This window comes from Crassostrea angulata, chromosome 6 (assembly GCF_025612915.1).
Source record: "Crassostrea angulata isolate pt1a10 chromosome 6, ASM2561291v2, whole genome shotgun sequence".
NCBI lineage: Eukaryota > Metazoa > Mollusca > Bivalvia > Ostreida > Ostreidae > Magallana > Magallana angulata.
In genome coordinates, this window is record NC_069116.1 from 48084998 (window position 1) to 48111429 (window position 26432).

General features: G+C 35.0%; 1 protein-coding gene across 11 annotated transcripts in view; it reads right to left on the reverse strand.

Annotated features, from left to right (window-relative positions):
* Nucleotides 1-433: 433 nt before the first annotated feature.
* The window catches only part of LOC128186876 (agrin-like), a 76411-nt gene continuing 50412 nt past the window's right edge, over nt 434-26432 (reverse strand). For 7 of the 11 annotated variants that reach the window (XM_052856821.1, XM_052856818.1, XM_052856823.1 and 4 more), the window contains 28 exons: nt 26317-26422; nt 25845-25948; nt 24838-24952; nt 24355-24546; nt 23484-23708; nt 19672-19813; nt 19033-19148; nt 18780-18914; nt 17170-17262; nt 16490-16657; nt 16228-16377; nt 15252-15521; nt 11909-12034; nt 10202-10324; nt 9545-9694; nt 9028-9232; nt 8610-8822; nt 8066-8313; nt 7567-7701; nt 6535-6657; nt 6272-6389; nt 5116-5233; nt 4633-4746; nt 4081-4267; nt 3707-3788; nt 3117-3356; nt 1752-1855; nt 434-1600 (listed from right to left, as the gene is read on the reverse strand). In XM_052856821.1, coding sequence (XP_052712781.1) covers nt 1437-1600; nt 1752-1855; nt 3117-3356; nt 3707-3788; nt 4081-4267; nt 4633-4746; nt 5116-5233; nt 6272-6389; nt 6535-6657; nt 7567-7701; nt 8066-8313; nt 8610-8822; nt 9028-9232; nt 9545-9694; nt 10202-10324; nt 11909-12034; nt 15252-15521; nt 16228-16377; nt 16490-16657; nt 17170-17262; nt 18780-18914; nt 19033-19148; nt 19672-19813; nt 23484-23708; nt 24355-24546; nt 24838-24952; nt 25845-25948; nt 26317-26422 — 4266 coding nt within the window. In that variant the 3' untranslated portion in view covers nt 434-1436. The remainder of the gene's footprint in view (nt 1601-1751; nt 1856-3116; nt 3357-3706; nt 3789-4080; nt 4268-4632; nt 4747-5115; nt 5234-6271; nt 6390-6534; nt 6658-7566; nt 7702-8065; nt 8314-8609; nt 8823-9027; nt 9233-9544; nt 9695-10201; nt 10325-11908; nt 12035-15251; nt 15522-16227; nt 16378-16489; nt 16658-17169; nt 17263-18779; nt 18915-19032; nt 19149-19671; nt 19814-23483; nt 23709-24354; nt 24547-24837; nt 24953-25844; nt 25949-26316; nt 26423-26432) is intronic. The other 4 variants (XM_052856819.1, XM_052856820.1, XM_052856827.1 and 1 more) reach the window with 4 other exon arrangements.

The window sequence follows — 26432 nt, forward strand, 5'->3', positions numbered from 1 at the left end:
AGAGAAATAGTGAAACCTATATGCGATAATCTGCGAGAAAATGCTTAAGTTCAACAGTTAGTATTTTTTTTTCAAAAAACTATTAAAAATCAAAATCCAAGTAATTTGCAAATCTCTGATATATGTACAATTGATCTACAAAACATCAACTTAATTTATATAAACAACATAATTTATATTTAGCCCTACCCATGAGGCCCCTTAGGTTGTCAGGTCATAAATGTCACAATCTTATCCAAGAGATGCTTCAAAATAAAAAATGGTAACAAATAGCAGTAGGTCACTTAGTGACTTTAAAATGTTTCTTTTCCACTCAGATTTAATTTGTTTTTATACTTTGTAGACAGAGATACAAATATAAGTGTATGTTTTGGCTTTGGCGAGCTAAAAAGGATATAATGTTAAATTAATCTGCATTACAACAAGTACATGCAACAGTTATACAAATTTATTTCAACAAATATCATACTCATTTCAAGGGTGTTTAAAACCAATGAGATAATCTGGAACATTTACACTGGAAATGACAAGATCATGTCTCAACTCCTGAGATATAAAGAGACAAACTTGTTATACATATTAACATTAATAAAAGTTCTTACATGAACTTGTCTTTATCAAAAAAGGTACACACACCATTGGCACATAAAATCAATTCTACCAATAATAAGACCTCATGTACATAAAATAGCACAATCTACACATAGGCTAAAAATGATTGAATCCTATATTACGACACTGTGTCAAAATGTAGCATGCACACATGGTAGTCACGCAATAGGCAAATGCGGAAAAATGAGTCAACTTAACAAATGGTGTAACATTCTATAACTTATGTCCACAGTATAATATTATTTCTCATTCACCAAATTATCTTCCTTTGTGGCATTGTATGATGTGATTTTTTCTTATGACATTTTTGCTTTCAGTTTCTCCTGAGGTATTGTGGCCAGTAGTTAGATCAAGTTCTTTTGATAGGTTAAAACAAATCATCACTCATACATAGATCCCTTCTAACTTATCAGCTGATCATGCTGGCAAATGAATACTCTATCAAGTATCGAAATTTGAAGACCCATCAAAAATTTACTGAATTCTTCCAGGTGGAGAGAATTTGTTACACAACAGTCTTCTACTGTTGCTATCAACACGTCAGCAATTCTATACATTGCAAGAGTGATACATTGGTGTTGTTTTGCAAATTGTCTAGGGTTTAAAATAGACAATTTCAACGCACAAAAGCATATATAAATGTGTATATCTTAGTTATCACTAAAACAAGTACATGGTCAGAGATTGGAATAAGAGCAAAAACAAGCCATACTGAATGCTTGAATGGCAGACCACAATACTAAATTTATAATGTATCTTCCCCAGTAAATAATAAATACATGTTAATTGAAGATAACAATTAGATGACTGGTCCCCCTTGTCTGCTATGATTCTCCACAATATCTGATTACACTGGTACTCTGCCCGTTTCTGTTCTCCAGCAGATTGAGTGGCTTGTAGTCTACCAGAATGTCTCTCATACAGCCAACGAATCCTGTGTAGTAGTCCTTGGGGAGACCCAGGGGGAGCTCACTCTCCGTTTTCCCACCTTAAACACAATGAGGGTACATTTATAGTTTAGCTTAATTTGACATAAAATAGTGAGTTCAATGTTACTCAAAAAATGATTGCAAAATGGAAGAAACTACAAAATTTAAAAGAGAAAATGAAATAATATAAGTTGCACTAAAAACTCCCACCAATCCAAAGTCTGCCATTAGTGTCTAGTTGATCTGCTCCAAGAGTGGAGTGATCCACAACAGGCACTTCTTCATCCACCTGTAAACTTCCTTCTCTTTCATTTCTGAAGAAAAAAAAACAATATATTAAATAACAAGAGACCCATGGGCCACATTGCTCACCTGAGGAACAATAGGTATGATAAAATCAGCTTAATGGAGTCATAATACAAACTATCTGGACAATGTACAATAATACATGTAGATCCTGTATAAATAAAATCCATTTTCCCCCCTGGATATTCTTATGTTTATAATCATTAGTCCCTTTTCTAACAGGATGATTTTATAGTCATATCACATGTTGAGTATTGCATTCATAAAAAAATCCTTAACAATAGTTTATATATGGGATATAAACCTACATCAAACTCTGAACCTTCTTGTGAGGCCAAAGAATTGTCCTGGGGACAAAGTCTTAACAATTATAAAGAATCATCAGGCTGATTAGTTTCTGAGAAAAAGATTTTTAAAGATTTACTCTATATATTCCTATGTAAAAATCCATTCCCCCATTGTGGCCCTACCATACCACAAGGGACTATGATTTGAACAAACTTGTATCTACACTACCTGAGGATGCTTACACTTTAATTTGAGCTTTTCTGGCCTAATAGTTTTTGAGAAGAAGATTTTTAAAGATTTACTTTATATATTCCTATGTTAAACTTCGACCCCCCATTGTGGCCCCACCCTGCCCCCTGGGGTCATGATTTTCACAACTTTGAATCTACACTACCTGAGGATGCTTCCACACAAGTTTCAGCTTTCCTGGCTGATTAGTTTCTGAGAAGAAGATTTTTAAAGATTTACTATATATATTCCTATGTTTAACTTCGACCCCCATTGTGGTCCCACCCTACCCCCGGGGTCATGATTTTCACAACTTTGAATCTACACTATCTGAGGATGCTTTCACACAAGTTTCAGCTTTCCTGGTCTTATGGTTCATGAGAAGATTTTTGAACATTTCTCAAAAATTTTCATAAATTCCTAATTATCTCCCTATGCAAAAGGGCCTGGTCCTTAATTTTCACAACTTTGAATCCCCTTAGGCTAAGGATGCTTTGTGCAAAGATTGGTTGAAATTAGCCCAGTGGTTCTTGAGAAGATGTTGAAAATGTGAAAAGTTTACAGACAGACAGATGGACGACAGACAAAATGTGATCAGAATAGCTCACTTGAGCTTTCAGCTCAGGTGAGCTAAAAACCAAATCCAAATATAAAATGTGTTGGACCATCACCCTAAACCCTCTAAAACAACATGTTGACCATTTGATGTAAGAAAACATAGTTACAGTACCTTTGAAGTTTGACTCTCCTTACCTTAGAGCTATGATGCGATGCCATTCTCCGTCATCCACCCGCATAGAGGAGCGGATGATGTGGAGATCTTCCTCGGTCTGTTTGCCCAGGTTATAGCTGAGTTCCACCTTTCCCCCCACCACTGCTAGGGCCAGGTAGTCACCCAGGATGCTGCTCCGCCCGTTCTGGAACAAGATGAGGCCCCCTGGGGACCGGGTCCTGAACCTTATGCTGTATCTGTTCACCCTCTGGGCTGTTCGTCTGAGAAATGTCAAAGTATTGGAGTTTTAATCATGTAACCGTTTAAAAATCATATGTACATTTTCCAAAAATTTCAGTAAAATGCTGACTTATGGATAATTATGATGAGATTACAATGGGAACTGACTAATCATAATTTGCTTAGAAGGGTAACTTAATATACTGATTTCATCATGTGAGTAACTGTGTTTTAGTCATTTTATAATAGGCTGAATGTACATGTCCTGAAACTAGATGCTACTCTGAAAACCAGATGACAGTTCTTGGTGTCCTGTGATTAAGTTACATTGGTGACTGATTATAATGTGACTTAATATATCTGTTCAATCGATCATGCGTATGTAACTTACGGCACTGTGATTTCATTGGGGTACTGTAAGAAAGTCTGGCCATCAAATTCCACAGGTAACTCTCTGTTTTTGGGATCAGCCACTAAAATCAAAGAAACACTCTTTAGTAAATTAAGCAAGAAAAACGATTTAATCTTCAGCATCAAGTTGTCTTATTTTCAATCTAGGTCTGTTGAAGAGAATTTCATCTAGAAATACCTCATGGCACTTAAATTGTGTTCACATACATATATTATCTTCCAAATTTTTCCCAAAGTAATTTTTTGTAACATTCAATGACATATGCATTTTAATCTTTGTCAATTTACTATGATTTTAATTGCAAAATGACATTATTAATTAATGTAGCTGAAAAAAAATTGGTCTATTCTCACTTTTTTCACATCTAGTCCCAATGTATTTAGTAGGGCATTTACAGTCGGCTTGGTCTAGTCGAGGGACACACACGCCCCAGTTCAGACAGGGGTTAATGTTACAAGGGGGCCCATCATCCTCCATTATGTTGACACTGGAAGAGGCCGAGGGGATCAGGTTGTCGTACAAATGTCCATTAATGTAAATCTGTTAATGTCAAACGGCATGTAATTAAAATGTATCTCATCACAACATCACCTACTATATAGCTACTTCAGCTATTACGTTGATAACAGCTTTCATATTACATGTACATGTATTACATATTACATTCCATGTAATTCAAGTGAAAGTTTAAATTTTTCTTGCGTTGTACCCGTCTTTGAATACCTCTCTATTTGTAATACAATGCTAGACATGCTTGTTTGCAATAAAAAGTCACTGCCAACCAATTACTGCCTTTAAAATTGCTAAATTAAGAAACTGTGAAACAGAGATGGAATACCAGGTAATTTTCAGATGGTAAGATTTGCAAAATGGGTGATTGCAAGTCCTATGTTTATTGATCTTACCCTTTGCATGATACCAGTAAAGTTGGCCACAATCTTTGAGTCACTGGGGACTGCTGTGTTGACACCACCCAAAAAGAGTTTACTGCCAGATATATTCAGCTCGGTAAGACCTCCCTTAAGAAAATATTCTTACATTATATGGCTGGCTTGCTATGCACTTTTGTCATAAGGGATGTTCAACAATAATTTTCTTCATGACTTTCCTTTGTTAAACTCTATATTTAGAGCTTTTATAGGATTTAGTTCCTGCCATCATTTTCCAACAGTATGAAACACAAAGTTCATCATTGTTTGGTTCATACTGTACAGATAATTTGTAAAAATCACAAAAAAGACTTAAGCAAATAATAAATGATAGAATGCAAAATTTACAATTTACTTTTTTATTGCAAAATTTACAAAATACCCACCAAAAATTGGGTAAACATTATCTGTTCCATATCCGACAGGTTCTGTCGTTAGTACAGATGACATTTAGCCTACCTCTGATGTCCCGCTGTATAACCAGTTATCGTTGTTGTCTATCTGTAGAGTCCCAGTGCGGTCCACTTTCTGGATGAGTACATCATGCCACTTGTTCAGATCTATTGTCTTTGTGCTCCTGGAATAAAAATAGCAATAATCGTGGGCACTGACAACAAAGGCCTATAAACAATGTCAGCTCTTCAGTCAGGTAGACAACTCTTAAATCTGAGAACTATATGTTTAAATCTGACAATTAAACTTCAATTTGTGAAAAACAATGTGTAGCAGTTTAACTGTTTCTATTAGATGATAGTATAAATCATCAATGACTTTCTGTCGTACATCCCAGGAAGAATACTTTATACAAGTTATTTTTGCCAAGTGTAATTTTCACCCTTCTAATTTTGCAGTTTTGCTCCTTCTTGAATTTGCTCTGGCACAGTTGTGTTTAAACTTAAGATAGATATTATGGGACATTAAAACTCGCCCCCAGACAGCGAGGGCAAAAATAAAACGGGGGCAAATATTCCCCTGCATACTTTAAGATAAATGAACACAAAAATCAAGCTTTCAAGTTTAGAGTTTTTCTAAAATTTAACATAAATTTATGCACACCTTATTTATGGTTTTTCAATTGAACTCAGCTTGTCTTCAATACTTTTACAATCAGTTTTGTAAAACAACTGGATACCATAGTAAAATTTCTTTTTTGATCTAACTGATATACAAAATATGAAGAGCTGACCAACATCTTTAGAAAATTTCACAGACTAATGATCCGACAAACAAAATTCATTAACTTGTCAAGTACTATTGAATCATCATCGTTTGTGGAGGACCAGCGTTCGTGGCTTTTGTGGGTAACCCTTGCCCACGAATTTACATTCCCATGACTGAATATACAAGCATTTGTTTAATATTCATTAAAATTGTCCTGATTACACTACCAACAAAATTACATCCCCACGAACCAAGAAAATTTAGGCCACTCACGAACATTGACCCCTACAAATAAAAGGCTTCCACATGTACATGTACATGCAATAGTATTACATTAGGGATGTATTTACAGAATGATACAAATTGCTTAATATTCTGCTTTTTATAGAAAAATGTATAGAGATTGAGATATTTCTGTGGGTTTTATACACAACGAGAGCCCTGAATTCTTTACCTGATCACCACGGTCCCCGTCCCCTCATTGAACCTGAACTCCAGATGTCTGTTTATGAGGTTGAGAGAGATGTAGTCTCCATACCCCTGTGGATACTGACTCGCTAATAGCAGCATCCCTAAACAAAAGCAAGAAATTTTCATTTAATATACAAATTTGTGTACAGTGATAATTACCAAAACAATTCCACTACCAAAATATCACCCATTACAACAGCATAAGCTAACACAATATGACAAGTCAATGTAGACTTCTAGCTTTACCATCCGATTTTGTTGATTTGAACCAGATTCTGAAGGACATTGAGTGACCTATGACCTCCTCCAGCGGGAGAATGATCAGGGACGAGCCGTTAAACTTGGGCACCATTATCTTCTCCAGTTTCTCTGTAATATGAAAATGTTTATGAAGAATCTAATCAACAGCTAACCATTTCCTATGAAATTACATTTTAAAAAAAAAACAAACGGCTTTTAATACACATTGGGAATTTTCGATAAACCTGTAAGGAATGCCTGTTTACAAATAATAAAGCATGCTACATTGGCGATTTAGTCTTTATCTATGGAACAGGGTTTGAAATTAACAGTCGCCCACTCGCCATTTGCAACTAAGTTTTCGTGTGGGCGATTTTAAAATGCAATTCCAGGGGCCCTCATGGCGATTAAACAATTCATGATGCCAACACATCTTTTTTTCCAAATTTGTTCAAACGTTTCGTGATTTCATTTAATTTGATCACTCAGACGCTTATCTTTATATTTCTTCACTGTAAAGTCTAAAGGTCTTGATGATCAAGACTACTGAAGGTTATTATCAGTCAAGCGTTTCGTAGTGTATTAAGAAACATTACTTTCAAAGCGTCTAACCGATTTCTACAATTGTTATAATATTTCGCTAATCAGCCAGCCAAAAGAAAAGGATTTTTATTTGTAATAGGAGATAGATTAACCAATACAGATGTAAATGAACAACAAGACATGTGGTTGATTCAGAAGACTTGAGTTATGAATTTTAGAAAATGAAGTGTTTGAAAATTTTAACAAAAATCGAAATTCAATATGAATGTATATATATATGTACAAAGGCATGTTATTAAATGAGATAAAAAATATAAACTCTTTTTTTTATCTGTTTTAAATTAAAAGTGTGGACAACTAAATTTTGACGTGGGCCCCTGGAATGACAAAGTTTAGTAGCCCAAATGGCTAGCAAAAAATTCAAGTTAGTTTAATCCCTGTGGAACCTTCTAAGACTAAACAATATATCTTAAGATTTAGGTTATTTAGGTTTACCGTGTTCACAGAACTCGCCCTCCGTGTTCTCCGGACACTGACAGACAAATCCCCCATCATCTGTCCTCACACATGTGGATCCCTCCTTACACAGAGACTTCCGGCATGGGTCCAACACCACCTCACAGTGAGTGCCTGAAACAAAACCCATCACACTTCATCACTTTGTCATAATAATGATCTGAATCACTGAACTCTCTTTCTTTTTGATAATTCGTGCACAAAGAATAATGCTAAATTTACATGCAATATCATTAGAAGTAATGCTGTAAAATTTTCATTATCAAAACTTGAGGAATAATCATCCTGCAATAGTCCCAAGAAGCATTTCTTGTGGATTTTAAAATCCCACTTTCATTATTCCCTAAGTTGTTAACTTATTTCAACAGTGTTTCTGTGCTCATGCCATATACTAGTATACTCTTGTTATCCAATACAAAAAGGACCAAATCACAATGAATTACTAATGATAAATGTATAATGCAGTGTCAACATTTACCTGTAAACCCGTCCTCACAGACACAGTGGTACACCTCTCTGTCTGACATAAAGCAGTCCCCTCCGTTCTGACAGGGGATGGAGGAGCAAGGGTTAGTACCACACTCCCAGATATCCAGCCCCCCTACCAGGTCCATGTTCTGGGGGGAGTACGCCAGGCTGTATTCATCTGGAGACACCGTGCTCCCAGCGGCAAACGAGTTGATGCACCCTGCCAGGCCTACATCTAGACCAAGTCTTTTCTTTGCCCTTCAGACAAAAAAAAAATGAATTGAACTTATTACCATAGACTAATTACCATAGACTTCATTCTGCTGAGCAAACTTGTAAATATAATTCCAAATATTGGTTTATTGTATCATTTGCTCAAGATTGCATATCAAAAGCTAAAAATTTTAAAATAATTTTGGAATTCTTCCTATTCATAGAAATCTTTAAAATAATATTTGAAAATAAAAAAAAAAACACTTCTGGTCTTATTTTAAGCCCTTCTTAATGTTTGGACACTGCTGTTTTAAAGGGCTCCATTCAGATTCACCACTCACTCTTTAGCCTCCTCTGGGACGTTCCCCAGATACAGGAACTCCTCTAAGTCCAGGGAGGTTAGTGTCCCCTGACTCTCCCCTGACCACACCGGGCTGTTGTCCACCTGTAACTGACCGGAGCGCCCCATTCTGTTCACCAGCACTTTGTGGTAAGTGTTCTTCTTGAGCTGGTCCTTGCTTCGAATTAGAGCCATTCCGCTCCCCAAATCATACCTAGAAACCACATGGAGGGACTATATAAAATATCTTTAACAAATGTAAATGTCTATCATCAATGATTTTACCTTGAAATAAACATACACATGCTTTAGGTTTTAGTAAAATATATATCAACATATTATGCAAGCATAACCAGAAAAATTGTGAATGAATATTGCTTTAGCTTAGATTTCTGTCTTGATGCAGCAAGCTAGTTAACCTGAATTCCAAGTATCCATTAACAACAGTGACAGCTATGAAGTCCCCTGTTCCATTAGGATACTGACTGGCAAAGGTGACAATTCCATCATCATTTAGAATCTTTAATTGAATTGCAAACATCAGGTCATCATTTGGTTTGGTTTTCTGCCTTAACTGCAGATAGGATTTGTCCCCGGTAAATGACGGCACAGTGAACTTTGCAGCTGAAATACATGTATACAAGATGTCATATATAGTTAAATACCTATACATGTAAAAAATAGAATAAATCTTTTAAAAAAAAAATTACAAAAAGATTAACAAATCAAAGATGAAAAAAAAGTCAAAAACATGAAAAGTTTACAGACAGATGGGCGGGCAGTCAGGACAGTTTACTTGAACTTTTGGTTTAGGGGAGCTAAAAACTTGATTATAATTTGACAAGCTAAACAAGCATGATTAGAAATTACTGGTAAACTTTTTAATGTTCTTGTCTTACAGTAAGATTTGATAGCAGAATTTTAAAATGGACCCACCTTGATGGCAGATGGAGCCAGCTTTCTGTAGGGGACAGAGACAGCGGTAGCCCAGGGACTTGTCCAGCTCACAGACACCATTGTTTAGACAGGGGCTGTCAGAGCAAGGATTGCTGTAAATCTTGCTGTCTGGGGTCACCACTGTCACCTCTGAGAACATTAAATAAGGCATTTACCATCAAAGTATCAGATCTTCAAATTACATCTCATTCTTGGTTAAAAAATAACCAGCAACTTGGTTGGTCACATGATCAGATCCTGTGAAGCCTCTTTCTCAGAAGATTTGATCTCATCACAAGCAAGTTCATATCCCTGGGAACTTTTTTACATTCAATTGGTATTATTTGAGCCTGACTTAGTCAAATTGAAATTGTTTTTTAAATTATAAACATGAAAGGTTTTTCAAATTCATAATAAAGCATCATTCAAAAAATAAGCTCATGTAATGATCATTGCGATGTCACAAATATGATCTCTTAACCTGTTAACTATAAATAAGTTAACACACTCAGAAAAGAACATCTTTTTCTCTTTAGTAGGTTTATATAAGATAATATAGTGGCAAATATAAGCATTAAATTTGATGTCTCCTTGAAAATCTTGCCTCTTACTATAATATTTTTTGTTTCTGTATATACTTTGTGTTTATGGCCTTACTTCTACAGTCTGTGTTGTCCAGTGTGGTGATGAAGCCCTCTTTACATCGACACACCCCACGGTAGCACTCACTGTTGTTGGCCATACAGTAATAGTTGTCATAACAGATCTCTTTGATTTTACCTGAAGCAAAGTCCTTCTATTTCAAATATACCCAGAGTGAGAGAGAGAGAGAGAGAGAGAGAGAGAGAGAGAGAGAGAGAGAGAAAGAGAGAGAGACACTGAGTGCTTCAAATACATAGCGAGAAAGACAGAGAGAAGGAGACTGAGAGATACTATATATTCCTAATTAAACAAGAGGCATTAATATCCGCATAACATCACAAGAAGCTCCTCTTGCATATTTTAAAATCTCGCTGTTATTTATCTGGGTGTTGAAATTTTAAAAAGGATAAAAATTCAGCGATTTAATATTTTCACGATTTGATCCAAAATGACAGGATCGTGGAATTAAGAACTCACGTAAAAAAAGGAATTTACAGTATCTCATAAAACAAAACATAGGTAATCACAGATTACAAAGCTCACCGAAAATCATAGTTAATGATCTTGGATATTCATGGATACTGTTTTGACACAATATCGTATATAAAAAACTGTTAGTATGATAATCATATGTTCATTTCATACATTATCATAAGAAACAATGTTTATCAATACAATAATACAGTAAAACACGGTTATAGTGAACATGCTTATAATGAATTGAGACTTATAGCGAAGTGATTCTTATTCCCCATGACTTTATTACATATTGTAAACTTGATGGATATAACGAATTATGCTTATAATGAAGTAAAATCACCCGTCCTTGGCACTTCGTTATAAGAGTGTTTTACTGTATAAAATACGATATTGCATCCTATGATATTTACAATACATATCATATAATACAAAATAATAAAGTAATAAATAATGTTGAAATATGATATTTCAGGTGCATCAGTATTATAAGATGCACAATCTTTGCAAGTTTAGTGAAGTTGGGACCAGTAATAACTAAGATATATTTTTTAACATCCTTGATAATGGAGATCAGGCTCTGCATCTGAAGCTACCTCTGCAATTCATTTATATTATAATTAAATCAACTTTGCATGTTTAAAATAGTACTTTTATCTATAAAACATGTGACATGTTCCAAAAAACAAAACCTCACTCAGCATTCGAAACCTATGGCTCAGATTAAGCATCAAGCCTGTCAGGTGCATCAGTTTCATAAGACGCATCATCCATGCAAGTTTTGTGAAGTTAGGACCAGTAATAACTAAGATATAATCATCAGAGGGCACCTGCTCAAAAAACTTTAAGCAGCTATTAAAACCTTAACCTCCTCCAGCATCTGAAACCTATGGCTCAGATTCAGCATTCAAGCCTGTCTGGTGCATCAGTATCATAAGATGCATCATCCATGCAAGATTGGTAAAATTAGGACAAGTAGTAACTTAGAAATTACTATCAAAGGGCACCTGCACCAAAAACTTTAACCTCCTCCAGCATCTAAAATTCATTGCCCAGATTCGGCATCCAAGTCCATAAGTTTCTCCAGATGCATCATCTATGCAAGTTTGGTGAAGATAGGACAAGTAAAAATTTAGATACAGGACCTGCAACGAAAACTTTAACCAGGTCTGAACGCAGACGGTATAGCATAAGCTCCCCTTGACTTTGTCACGGTGAGGTTATAAATGATGCAATAGTAAATACCTCCTCTGACCAGCGGTCGCTTCGTTGTTCTGGTAGTAGTTCGCTGTGTATAATCACCACCAGTAAGCCTTTTCCATGTTGTCTTTCGAGTTCGAGTATAAGAGGAAGGATGACTCGTGGCTCTGCCTACAAAATTAACATAACTTACAAATTTTACAATCTAAATAAAGCTTATACCTCAATCTTTCTGATTTAAATCTAAGCAGAATTTCATTTAAAAGCAAGAACCATGAAGAATGGCCTTGTCAAAATATCATAAACTTAATGTTGCTAAAGTTTTTTCTCCCTACACAAAAATAAACTTTCAATGATCGAGGCCTTAATTCTTTACGATGTTTGGACTTCTCTGAATTTTGATTTGCATTCAAGAAAATAACAAGAGGCCCATGGGCCACATCGCTCACCTGAGGAACAATAGGTATGATAAAATCAGCTTAATGGAGTCTTATACAAACTATCAGGACAATGTACAATAATACATGTAGATCCTGTATAATTAAAAACCCTTTTTTCCTTTGAATATTCTTATGTTTATAATCATTAGTCCCTTTTCTAACAGGATGATTTTATAGTCATATCATATGTTGAGTATTGCAGTTCTCAAAAAGATCCTTAACAATATAATTTATATATGGGATATAAACGTACATCAAACTCTGAACCTTCTCGGGAGGCCAAAGAATTGTCCTGGGGCCAAAGTCTTAACAATTATGAAGAATCATCTGGCTGATTAGTTTCTGAGAAGATTTTTTGAAGATTTACCCTATATATTCCTTTGTTAAACTTTGACCCCCCCCCCCCCATTGTGGTCCCACCCTACCCCTGGGGATCATGATTTTCACAACTTTGAATCTACACTACCTGAGGATGCTTTCACACAAGTGTCAGCTTTCCTGGCTGATTAGTTTCTGAGAAGAAGATTTTTTAAGATTTACTCTGTGTATTCCTATGTAAAACATCGACCTCCCATTGTGGCCCCACCCTACCTCCGGGGGTCATGATTTTCACAAATTTGAATCTACAGTACCTGAGGATGCTTCCACACAAGTTTCAGCTTTCCTTGCCGATTAGTTTCTGAGAAGAAGATTTTTAAAGATTTACTCTATATAATCATATGTTAAACTTCGACCCCCCCCCCCCCCCATTGTGGCCCCATTCTACCCCAAGGGGTTATTATTTTAACAACTTTAAATCTACACTGCCTGAGGATGCTTCCAAACAAGTTTCAGCATTGCCGGCTGATTAGTTTCTGAGAAGAAGATTTATAAAGATTTACTCTATATACTCCTATGTTAAACTTCGATCCCCCATTGTGGTCCCACCCTACCCCCGGGGGTCATGATTTTCACAACTTTACATTTACACTACCTGAGAATGCATCCACACAAGTGTCAGCTTTCCTGGCTGATTAGTTTCCGAGAAGCAGATTTTTAAAGATTTACTCTATATATTCCTATGTAAAACTTCGACCCACCATTGTGGCCCCTCCGTACCCCAGGGGTAAAGATTTTCACAACTTTGAATCTACACTACCTGACATTCCTTCCACACAAGTGTCAGCTTTCCTGGCCGATTAGTTTCTGAGAAGAAGATTTTTTAAGATTTACTCTATATATTCATGTTAAACTTCGACCCCCCATTGTGGCCCCACCCTACCCCCGGGGGTCATAATATTCACAACTTTGAATCTAGACTACCTGAGGATGCTTCCACACAAGTGTCAGCTTTCCTTGCCGATTAGTTTCTGAGAAGAAGATTTTTTAAGATTTACTCTATATATTCCTATGTAAAACTTCGATCCTTCATTGTGGCCCCACCCTACCTCCGGGGGTCATGAATTTCACAAATTTGTATCTACATTACCTGATGATGCTTTCACACAAGTTTCAGCTTTCCTGGCTGATTAGTTTCTGAGAAGAAGATTTTTAAAGATTTACTCTATATATTCCTATGTTAAACTTCGACCCCCCCATTGTGGCCCACCCTCAGGTGAGCTAAAAAGTGTTAAGTTTACACTACAATAAGTTGTTAAAGTTGGTTTCTGGAAGAACAGACTTTGAAAATTTTCTTCTTAAATATTGACATTTTTTTTACTTTTTTAATCTTTAGTTTTTAAGATCTGTGTACAAACATAGAATTGTGAGCAAATCTATGTATCTTGCTTATAATTCGAAGTTTAACACTGAAAAATGGTTAGTAAAAAGAAATTGTAAACAATTAAACACAAGAAACATGCACTACATGTATAACAAATAAAGAACACAATTTATTTTTTCGAAATGAATCATATATATGATACATGTATATACCTATATATTTCCGTCAGCGATATCAAACTCTATTTAAACTGAATAAACTCGAGAAAATGCCGAGCATCTCAACAAAACCTATTGCATTAATCTTCCATTACGCAAAAGATAATGCCGAATTACCGATAGAATGAATTGTATTTTAGTACCCCTACATCAGATTTTGCTTAATTTGCGCAGGAAAACAGTTAACTGTTTGATTTACCGAAGTCTCTGTTTGATTTGATACGTAAAAATCACGAAATACAGACGATAGTTTCCAGGTTACAAAGCATAAATAATGAAAACGATACGAAAATCAGAACAAGCTAACACCAACGTCATGTGTGAAAACTGTCAACGCATTGAAATATTTAGCCTCAATTTACTTCACAAAATCGGCACCAATATAGTTTGCATGTTTCAAAATTTCCCTTCATACGCGAACTGTTGCACAACAAGCAATTTCATCATAGTCCGATCGACCCTTTTTCGTACAATGTCATGGCTGCTTGAAACAAAGAACCTCGTTTTAGAAGTATGGAATCATTTTACCGGATGCCGAACCCGAAGCTATTAAACTGATTGAAACACGCCTTTCCTTTATTATTATTTTCGTAATAACTCAAATTTGAAACAGAATTACACCTTAATTTTTGCAATTTATATTTTCCTTCCCATAAGGATAATTTATGCTAAACTGCGTTGAATTTGCATCGGTAGTTCCTGAGAAGAAGATTTTTAAAAATGCACCCCCCTTTTTCTACAGTTTCAAGGTTTTCTCCGCTTTGAATGCAGATCGGACTTTTATTTCTGCAATTTATATTCGCCTTCCCATAAGGATGCTTTGTGCCAAATTTGGTTGAAATTGGATAAGCGGTTTTAGAGAAGAAGTTCAAAATGTAAAAAGTTTACAGACGGACAGACGGACGGACGGACAGACGGACAGACGGACGGACAGACGGACGACGGACAAAATGTGATCAGAATAGCTCACTTGAGCTTTCAGCTCAGGTGAGCTAAAAAAAAAGACGACAACAAGCCAACACTCTTACTTGTGCATGGCCCATTGTAATAGAGGGTGATCTTCTTCTGCTGAATACAGCTCTCAAAGTCCATGTGGCATTGACTGATGTAGGTTTTTTCATCCGATCCACAGATGGAATATCCGGAATATTTGTCCCTTTGATTGAGGAGGCAGCTCAGTCTGTCACAGTGACACTCAGCTCCTCTCGAAGTGTGTGTGTCCACACAGTACGCCCCAAACCTACACTGATGGCCCGAACTTCTGTCACAACGCGGTCCTACATTGTGCTGACTTTTCACTGCAAAACATAAAGGCAAGGATAATATACTCTGTCACATCAAACCTCATGTACCCATATGAGCTGAAATTTTCATGTTATCTTAAATTTAATAAAATAACCAACAAAAGATCTACAGGCCTTATCGGTCACCTTAGTATCATAGTTCATACACAGACCTGTCAAAGATTCTAATATATGTACCATATTTTTGGGGCATATGTCTATGTGGGGCATATGCCGAATTGTTCATTTTCAGACAAAATTCAGGAAAAATCCTTAGACTTGCCGAATTTGGGGATAAGCCGATTTTCAATCGATGATTACTATAGTGAAAGTATGACTGCTGATTAAGGAAGTCGTTGTATTAAGTATATATTTTTAAAATATCAATGTAGAAAGTCAAAAGAGTAATTATAGGCCTCTATGGGTCAAGAGTCATGAAATTCACAATTTATGTTTCCCTTACCCCAAAGTAATTTGGGAAGAATTGGCCATGTAGTTTTAAGAAGAAGTTAAAAATGTTCAATTGTTAACACAAGACATATGGTGCAAAGCACTGGACAGTGCCAGACAAAAACTTATTGCATTAGGTCACCTCAGTGACTCAGGTGACTTAAAAAAGCATGTTTTGGCATCAGGTATTACAGTTCTGTCAGTTGCATGTCATAAACTTTTAGTTCAATATACCACTTCTAATTTATTCAATTTCTCTTTTTGTTCACACCTTTTGTTCCACACACATCAAAGGACACAGGAGAATCGTCTGCTTCACAAACCTCACAATGGTGACCTTTGACCCCATTGTTACACAGACATTTGCCATTATCTTGGTGACAATCTGTGCGATTTGCACCAAACTGATCACAGTTGCAACCTGAAAAGGAAAATTAGGGAAAATCACTCATAAACTTCAGATTTTATCATGCAAATACAATGCTATAGGGATATGTGATAAGAATAAAAAAAAAATGAGCTCTTGATCATACTGGCACATCCTGGCGTGTAGTTACTGCGAGTCTCAGGGTTCAGGCCCCAGTAGCCAGGCTTACATTTGTCACACTTCAGACCACCCACCCCGGGGAGACAGTCACACGCCTTGTTTTTGGGGTCACAGGTCATCTGCCGGGAGCCAGCCTTGTAGCAGTCACAGTTCACTGTCAACAGAACGTAGCCAAATAGAGTAACAAATATATTTTATAAGAGTCAAAAATACTCAAAATACTAATTAATTAATGACATCTACCATAAGTCCAAAATACTTTTCCATAGCAAAAGTTATATTCAACATGTTTATATAATCTTTAGACAATTTTTACAATTTTGCATCATGTGTAAATTATTTGAAGTTCATGCGGTCAAAATCATAAAGTTATTAGTTAGTTTAAGAAAAGAACAAGATAATAATTTGAAGTGACAACAGCAATCATGCTATGGATACACATTCAAAATCAAATGAAATTTTTTAAAGCCAAAAAAACATAGATGTTTAGTTGATACATGATTGGTCCTGACTGGCTGACTGAAAGTTAGAACAGAACACTCACAGTTTACAATCACAGTTTAACTCATATGATCTTTTTAAAAAAAATAGTAATGAGATATGTGTTAAAATCCTAATTGAATTTCTTATAAACACCAAAATGTATAAACTGAAAATAAAACTTACAAGAACATCCTTCATTGTTAGGACCTGTTGCTATGGTAACTTGGTCTGGACAACAGCCATAGATTGTATCCGAGCAACCAGTGTTGGATTTTTCTAAAGAAGACACATTAACTTTGTCTCATATAACAAATAAACAACATGTCATAAACATTTTCAAAACACACTAGTCAACCAGAGGCTCCAAGAAGGGGAATCAAATGATGATGATTTAACTTTAAAAAAAAGGGTGTTATAAACCAATGATACTAGAAAACTGACCAGTCAGGAAGGGCCCGCTATGACAATTAATATAGAGAAGTGAAAAAAACTTTGAATTCCATCCTCTTTATATTAACAATGATGAAAAATAAATGCCCGGCATAAGATGTAAAGAACTGCAATATATATAAGGTGGTAAAAAAAATATATGAAAATTATAAGTAACAACTGCATTTTTAAAATTTCAAGATAATTCCTGAATGTCCAAAAACTCTAAATAGTAACCTTGTATCTGCATAAAACAGGGATAACCTCATGTCTTATAAAAAAAACTAAATTAAATGTGTATTTAAAAAAGATTTAAACAGGTGTTTTATAAAATGCAAGCCTACAGTGAATGCAAATACATTGTATCACCCAGGGTTGACCTCAACTTCAAAACAAACATCAGTTGCAGACAAAGGTGTTCATTAATCTTCATATGACAGATAGAGATAAGCCTCTAAATTTTCTGCAGCAGACAAGATAATTAATCCCAGGGGAATAATTGTTCTGCGCTCTCATCCTTTTCTTCTTAATTTACAATAAGACTTTTTTTTTCAGAAATGACAGAATGGGGTTATTATCTGATTACCTGTTAAAACTAACAGCATAAAGGCAGAAAGAAATAAAATTAATAATTAAAAAATAAAATAGTGAAAAAGGATAACTTAATATATATCTTGATTTTAGATATCAATAAAATTATCATAAATCATTGTGTACGGTATTTTAACCAAAATAAAGTATGAATATTATATATTTTAAATCCATATTTCAAAGAATGTACACAATACTACACATCATTCAAAATTGACCTTAACTTCAAAACAAAGTTCAAAGATAAAGCTTAGGATTTTCTTCCTGTGGAAGGTTAATTAATCCCAAAGGACAAATATTGCACAGCTTTCCAAGTATACAATGGTAACATTCTCTGCAGTTATCTCTCTTTGCCCATTCATTATTATGCATAGTTAAGGAATCTATCCCACCATCCCAGCTCCAAACCAGAAGACATAGAGAACCAAACTTAGCATCAAAATATGTATTTCTGCCTACTGAACTACCATACCAAATTTGAACTTGATTGGGCAACCATGAAAAAAGTTATTTGTGGACGGAAGAGTGACAGACGGACGGACAGAAGGACGGACGGACAGAGTGATTACTATAGGGCACCCGCAAATCCTTGCGGGGCCCTAATTACTACCTTGTATTTATTCATGGCAATTCTGTGTCATTTTACAAGAGCTTGGGACAAAAAGTCCTTGTTGAAGCCTTTCCTTTTGAAAGGCAAAAGATATGCGTGTAGATCATTAATGAAACTTCCTTCACCTCTTCCTTCAGCTCTCTCCGAGCCTAGAGTTACGTACCTTCCTTACAACACTTCCCATATGGTAGGTGGCAGTAGCTGTTCGGGGGACAGGTTTCCTGGGAACAGTTATAGTCTTGACCGGTTACTGGATTCAGCAAAGCTTTATTCCCATCACAAGCTTCATCCACCAGATCTACATAAAGTTAGAAAAAATCAACAAACTTTAGTATATTTTTTTGTTTTGAAGCAGTTTCACTTTTAAAAGATTTCTAGTGAATACTAAGTGATATCCTTGGATAAACCAAACCTACCACTGTCACAGTTTTCAGCATCCACTTCAACTATGGACTTGTTGGCTTTACAAGCTGCTTCCTGCATTTCACAATGGTTTCCATAGTTACGGCCATCGGAACCACACACTGGGTCACTGCAAGGTCATTTATCAATAATATGTACAAAGATATCGAGATAAACCCCATGATTTATTGAAAATCATAGATATGACAGTTCTGTTGATTCCTATTTTACAAAAGTACATAGTTCTGTGATCTGAATTTTGCATTAAATCATGAGAATATAAAATCAAGAACACCAGTTTCTTGAATTATAATTTCATGAAGTTCACATTGTCAAATTTTAAAATCAGCAAGGTGTAATTCTCACAATTTCACACGTATATTAATTTCTTAAGATTATAAGGAATCTACAGTTTGTTATAACTTTTATGAAAAATATATGATAGACAACCAAATTGTCTTTGTATTTTTTGATTGAACCTAGTACTGTACTACACTTTGTTTTCCATTTTCATGAAGTTTACATTGTCAGATTTTAAAATCAGCGAGGTGTACTTCTCACAATTTCACACAAATATTAATTTCTTAAGATTATTAGGAATCTACAGTATACATGAATCAATTGCAGTAACACTAAATGCTGTCTATACTCACAGTACAGCAATACAGCCAAAGTCACATGAGCAGAAATGAGATCCATCAGGACTAGGAATACACAATCCTCCGAATGGACAGAGACTGTCATCACACAGTAACAGTCGGGAAAACTGCTCCTCTCCTGACCCCTCAAAGCCATCTGACCAATCATAGAGTGTCTTACAATACCAGCACAACATCAATTTTTTACACAAACAGCTTACATACAACATAAGTCACATCAATTTCAAAGAAAATTTAAAATGAAATGTCATGCATTTAACTTAAGCAAGAAAGAAGCATTCATCACTATGCTGACTTTTCTTCAAATAAAATTATCTATTCACAGGCAGAGTATCATGCATGGGGAAAAGGCAGTGAAATGTACATACTAGATGAAGTAGAACTATTGTTATCGTCTAAACAATTATAAACCAGAGTGTCATGAATGTGCAAACATATAAATGAGACATTTCAACATGACTGATACTATTTCACACTCTAAATACTCCTATGTAACTCACATGGAATGGAAGGACTCCCCCCTCCCCTCAAACAAAAAACATAGGTAATCATAGATTACTAAGCTCACCGAGACGGAGCATCACCCTTATCAGACATCACCTTCATAAGACCACCTTTATCATTTTATATGAAATTCATACTTTATGATCTTGGATAGTCATGGATTCTGTTTTGACAAAATATCGTATATCATCTGATAAATTTTTTTATGATAATCATATGTTCATATGTTAATCAATACAATGATATAAAATTAAATATTGCATCATGTCATATTTATAATATATATCATATAATACAATAAAATACCGTAATAAACAATAATGAGATATGATATTGTAACGTATGATATGACGTTGTATTGTGTTATACCTTATTGTATTTGACCACATAATACAATATCATAAAATATAATACAATATAGTATTATATTACAATATCATATTACATAATACATCATAACATTGAAACATGATATTATATTGTATAATATAGTATGATATTGTATTGAATGACACTGAAACATATTTTATACATTATATGATATTATATCATATAATACGATATAATTTGATTCCAACATTGTATCTTATCAAATGATACAATATTTTGTGATAAAGTAAAATATCATAAAATACATTATTATATTATACATATTGTATCATATGACACAATAATATATATTACAATATCATATAATACAATTTCATGTGATATGATAATATATCATATAAACGATATCATATCTTACAATATCGTATAATACAATATTATATAATACTACAATATCATATAATACAATTTCATGTGATATAATTCTATATTACTGAAACCAATATCATATTATACAATATTGTATGATACAATATTATAGAATTTACAATATTGTATCATAGGATACAATATAATATTTTGCAATATCTTATGTAATTGTATCATCTGATAAAATAATAATTTCAAAATACAATATAATATTATACAATATTGTATCATAATATACAATACTATACATAACAATATCATGATACAATATCATATCATAAAATATCAAAAAAATTGATACAATATCATTGATATCGTATTGTTTAACTTTTTATAGTATAACATATGATATCATATTGTATCATATCAAACAATATTGTTTCATATTATACAATTCTATATCATAGGAATCATGTTATATCATTTATCAACAAACACATTTATCTATCAAGCTGGTTTGAGTGAGGTAGGAGATTTCTTTAGCATCCTTGATAATGGAGATCAGGCTCTGCATCTGAAGCAACCTCTGCGTTTTTTTATAATAAAGTTAAATCAACTATGCAAGCTATCATCTATAAAACATGTGACCTGTTCCAAAAAACTAAACCTTATCCAGGATCCGACTCCTCAGATTCAGCATTCAAGCCCATCAGGTGCATTGGTATCATAAGACGCATCATCCATGCAAGTTTGGTGAAGTTTGGACCAGTAATAACTAAGATATCATCATTAGAGGGCACTAGCAATTAAAACCTTAACTTCCTCCAGCATCCGCAACCTATGGCTCAGATTCAACATCCATGCTTGTCAGGTGCATCTGTATCATAAGACACACCATCCATTCAAGTTTGGTGAAGTTAGGACCTGTAATAACTAAGATTTATTTTTTAGCATCTTTGATAATGGAGATCAAGCTCTGCATCTGAAGCTACCTCTGCGATTCATTCATATTACAGTTAAATCAACAATGCAAGTTTGAAATAGTACTATCATCTATTAAACATGTGACCTGTTCCAAAAAACTTAACTTTATCCAGCATCTGAAACCTATGGCTCAGACTCAGCATTCAAGCCTGTCAGGTGCATCAGTATCATAAGACACACCATCCATGGAAGTCTGGTGAAGTAAGGACAAGTTATAACTAAGATATCATCATCAGAGGGCACCTGTTTCAAAAACTTTATTTAACCAGCTCTTAAAACCTTATCCTCCTCCAGCATCCGAAACCTATGGCTCAGATTCAGCATTTAAGCTTGTCAGGTGCATCAGTATCATAAGACGCACCATCCATACAAGTTTGGTGAAGTTAGGACCAGTAGTAACTAAGATATAATCATCAGAGGGCACCTGCAACAAAAACTTTAACCAGCTCTAAAAACCTTAACCTCCTCCAGCATCCGAAACCTATTGCTCAGATTCAGCATTCAAGCTTGTCAGGTGCATCAGTATCATAAGACACATCATCCATACAAGTTTGGTGAAGTTAGGACCAGTAGTAACTAAGATATAATCATCAGAGGGCACCTGCAACAAAAACTTTAACCAGCTCTAAAACCCTAAACCTCTTCCAGCATCCGAAACCTATTGCTCAGATTCAGCATTCAAGCTTGTCAGGTGCATCAGTATCATAAGACACATCATCCATACAAGTTTGGTGAAGTTAGGACCAGTAGTAACTTAGATATTGCTATCAATGGGCACCTGCAACAAAAACTTTAACCTGCTCCAAAAACCTTAACCTCCTCCAGCATCCGAAACCTATAGCTCAGATTCAGCACTCAAGTCTGTCTGGTGCATCAGTATCATAAGACACACCATCCATGCAAGTTTGGTGAAGTACGGACCAGCAGTAACTAAGATATTGCTATCAAAGGGCACCTGCAACAAAAACTTTAACCTGGTCAAACAACCTTAACCTCCTCCAGCATCTGAAATTTAGGACCCAGATTCGGCATCCAAGTCTTTCAAGTCCATAAGTAGGTCCAGATGCATCATCCATGCAAGTTTGGTGAAGATGGGACAAGTAATAGCTTAGATAGAGGACCTGCAACAAAAACTTTAACCAGGTCCGGACGCCGACGCCGACGCCGACGCCACCGCCGACGCCGACGCCGAGGGTATAGCATAAGCTCTCCTTGACTTCGTCTCGGTGAGCTAAAAAGAGTAAAATAAAAAGATATTTCATCTTCCTGTCTAGGTGGAAATATTCATTAGAGATTGAATTTTGTATTTTGTTTATAAATGCTTTTGAACATATACATTCAAACTTCTGCACTGTTTTTTTGTTTAAAATTCAAATAGCTTTTTTGAATTTAATTGTATCTCAAAAAATCCATTTAAGATCTCAAATAATGTTTCAAATTTGTATTTAATAATTCAGTGAGTTCCAAGAGTCAGTTACATCTACTTTAGACAAATTCAAGTTACGATTATCCCTAAATGATATGATGTATTGCTTGTGGTCATTACAATGACAAACTAAAGTTTTAACCAGTCAGTGCCCCTCCATGTGAGTTTCTGTGCTCTATGACAACATCAATACCCCCAGAGGCCCCTGATCCAGAACCTTCTCTGAGGCACTCTCCGGTCATGAAGGGAATCCATTCCTTAGTCTCACACATGTGTTTCTTCACTTCACATTCACTGTCAAACTCCTTCCCATTAGAGGTACAAACTTTCCTATTCTCAGCTGGGCAGTAGAAGTCACAACTACAAACACCAGATCGGCATTGTCCATGGTGAGTGCAGTCATAGTCAGAGCTACAACCTGTTGTAAAAAAAAAACCAAAAACTTAAACTTTACACAAAAAGTATTGGAGAAAAAACAAATACAGCTTCACCTCATCTCTCATCTCGATTGGACCATCTTGAATGAAGGACATGATGATGAAGAGCATTAGAGAGGACAATGTTTTGATCTTGACCTATTATTTAGAAATTTAATGATCATTGCACATACATTATCAGACAACTTCACAAGCACTGTATTGGTCAAGATTTAGGCAGAGAGATCAATTCAATTGGGAAAATTGGCATAAACAAGCATTTTACACATCAGAGTTTGCTATCATCCAGATCTAGAAACCTGATTTAAAGTCACTGCACAAATCCTATCTACAGGGAATCTTGTAGTTAAGTCCTAGCAAAATTGACCCAATGAGAGTGAAAATAATGTTTGTACAAGGATTATAACAAAAATCTGCTATGGACTTAACCTTGGACCAAGAAATTTGGTTCAAAGTCACTGAGCACCCCTTACCTATAACCACCAATGTGTTAAGATTTATTCAAAATGGGGCGACATATTTCACAATGAAATGTACTGGACAAATATAACACGTGGTGATATTAATCCTCTGTACAGTATTATTAGTTAGAATGCCTCTCTCACAATTTTCTACATAATATTTTACCAATCTGCTCACATGGTACGACAGTCAAGTCCCGCTTCTTCTCGCAGACATTTTTCTTCCTCTCGCAGTCGTTGTTGAATCTCTGTCCATCACTGGTGCAGACAGGGGGCCCCCCAGAGGGGCACACAGCATCACACTCACAACGGCCGTACGAACACGTTGAGTAAAACAGACAGGGCTCTTTACATGTTACTATAAATAGAGCCCACAAATAGCATTGAAGCAGGTACTGCATGTAACAATATGTACCCAAGAGAAGGCGCGTCTTATTTTAAGCATGGCAATAATTAAAAATCTTGCAGAATGAAATTTATAGCTAAGCTTAAACATTTTTTTTTAATGAAATTATTCTAATTTTTGCAATTGCAGGCCAACTACACTTCATGCAAACCACATAAGGCAAACATTAAAGTAATGGGTACTCTTGGAGCAAGTATAATGGAGCCGATACTGCCATGCTTTGTTATACTGAGTAGGACATACCGCATTCTCCGACCGACGTAACAGAAATAGTCCTCCTCTCCTGACAGGACTTTATCTTCATCTCGCACTCGTCCCTATAAGTCACACTGTCACTACCGCAAATCCTTATATTTGTCTAAATAATATACAAGCATTGATTGCTTAAAATCAAGAGTTGAATTACAGTAGGATATTTTGCATTGGAAAGGCTTTATAAAAAGGATTTTGCATCAGAAAGCTGGCTATATACAAAAGGATTTATCAATACAAAAGGAGTTAAAACAGTGTGATGAAAGAATTTCTCATTGTTATTGTTTTGGTATTTCATTTTTATGTAGCTTGTGAGTTTTCTACCCATTTACAAAGATTGGAATAGAAAACATATTATTATAGCTCTTGGAATAAATATCCTAAACATCAAAACAAAACATTTGTTTGAGGTCTTTAAAGTAAATCCACCCTCCTGTGACGTCATACATATTACATAAACCATGAATTCATTAAAATTTTTGCAAGTAGATTTGTAATTTCTATGTTATCATAGGTGCACATCAAAAACTCAAATCATTGTTTACTTGGAGATATTTAATAAGCGTTTTTCATCCTTATATTTGACATAATTCAATAATGACAAAGGGAAATAACTCTTTTCTACTTTTCTCTAAGTGATGTATCTAAATGCTATAATTTTTCTAATGTAAACAATTTTTTCTTTTTTTTTTAATTAATTTTAGTTTTCTGGCATAGTAAGCAATAAAATTTAAATAGACAAACAAGTATCCATCCACTTATATTTAATTTTTAAACAAAAAATAGTGTGATTTTCAGATGATAATTTCAGTCTTTGGTTTTTATTACCTTACATCTTAAATAGTATGGATACATATATATTTCATTTATTTTTTGATGAAATTCAAGTCCAATAAGTTTTTAAAAAGTTAAAGTTTTTAACTTTGAACCCATGATTTTAGAGGTACTGAGTTACCTTAAAATATATCTCACTCACATTGATTGCACTGAAAGCTTACCCTCCTGCAGTCTGTAGGGCACACACACTGATGGTTGGGGCGACTCCTGTCACAGACTCCATAATACTCACAGTCCCCCTTGGTTTTTCCACACCCATCATCAGCTGTAACAGAATTCAGATGTAGAAGAATCCAGATACATGTACAAACAAACATGACAGAACAAGGTTATATGACTTCTTCAGATTATTGGCTATACACAGTCAATCATGTCTTTAAATATACACAACTCACAAAAAACAGAGATATTCAATGGTTAATTTGTTGAATCCATGCTGTTTATAGCTAGAATACAAAGAGTTTCAACAAAATTTGTGTTAAATTTGTTGACTTCAAATCACAAGATATTTGCTATCACAATGACCATTATATTCAAATTTTACTGTACTTAATATTACAGTACTGTTGAATCAACTATTTAAAATATCTTAACTTTCATTTAGTTTACAGTCAACCACTGAATTTGGCTTACCACAGAATCCATACATCTGTAACTTGATTGCAGTCTGTCCTGATGTACAGTTGGCTTTCTCTAACTCACACAGGTTATCATATGACATATCATTGCTGCCACAGACCTGTCGTTAG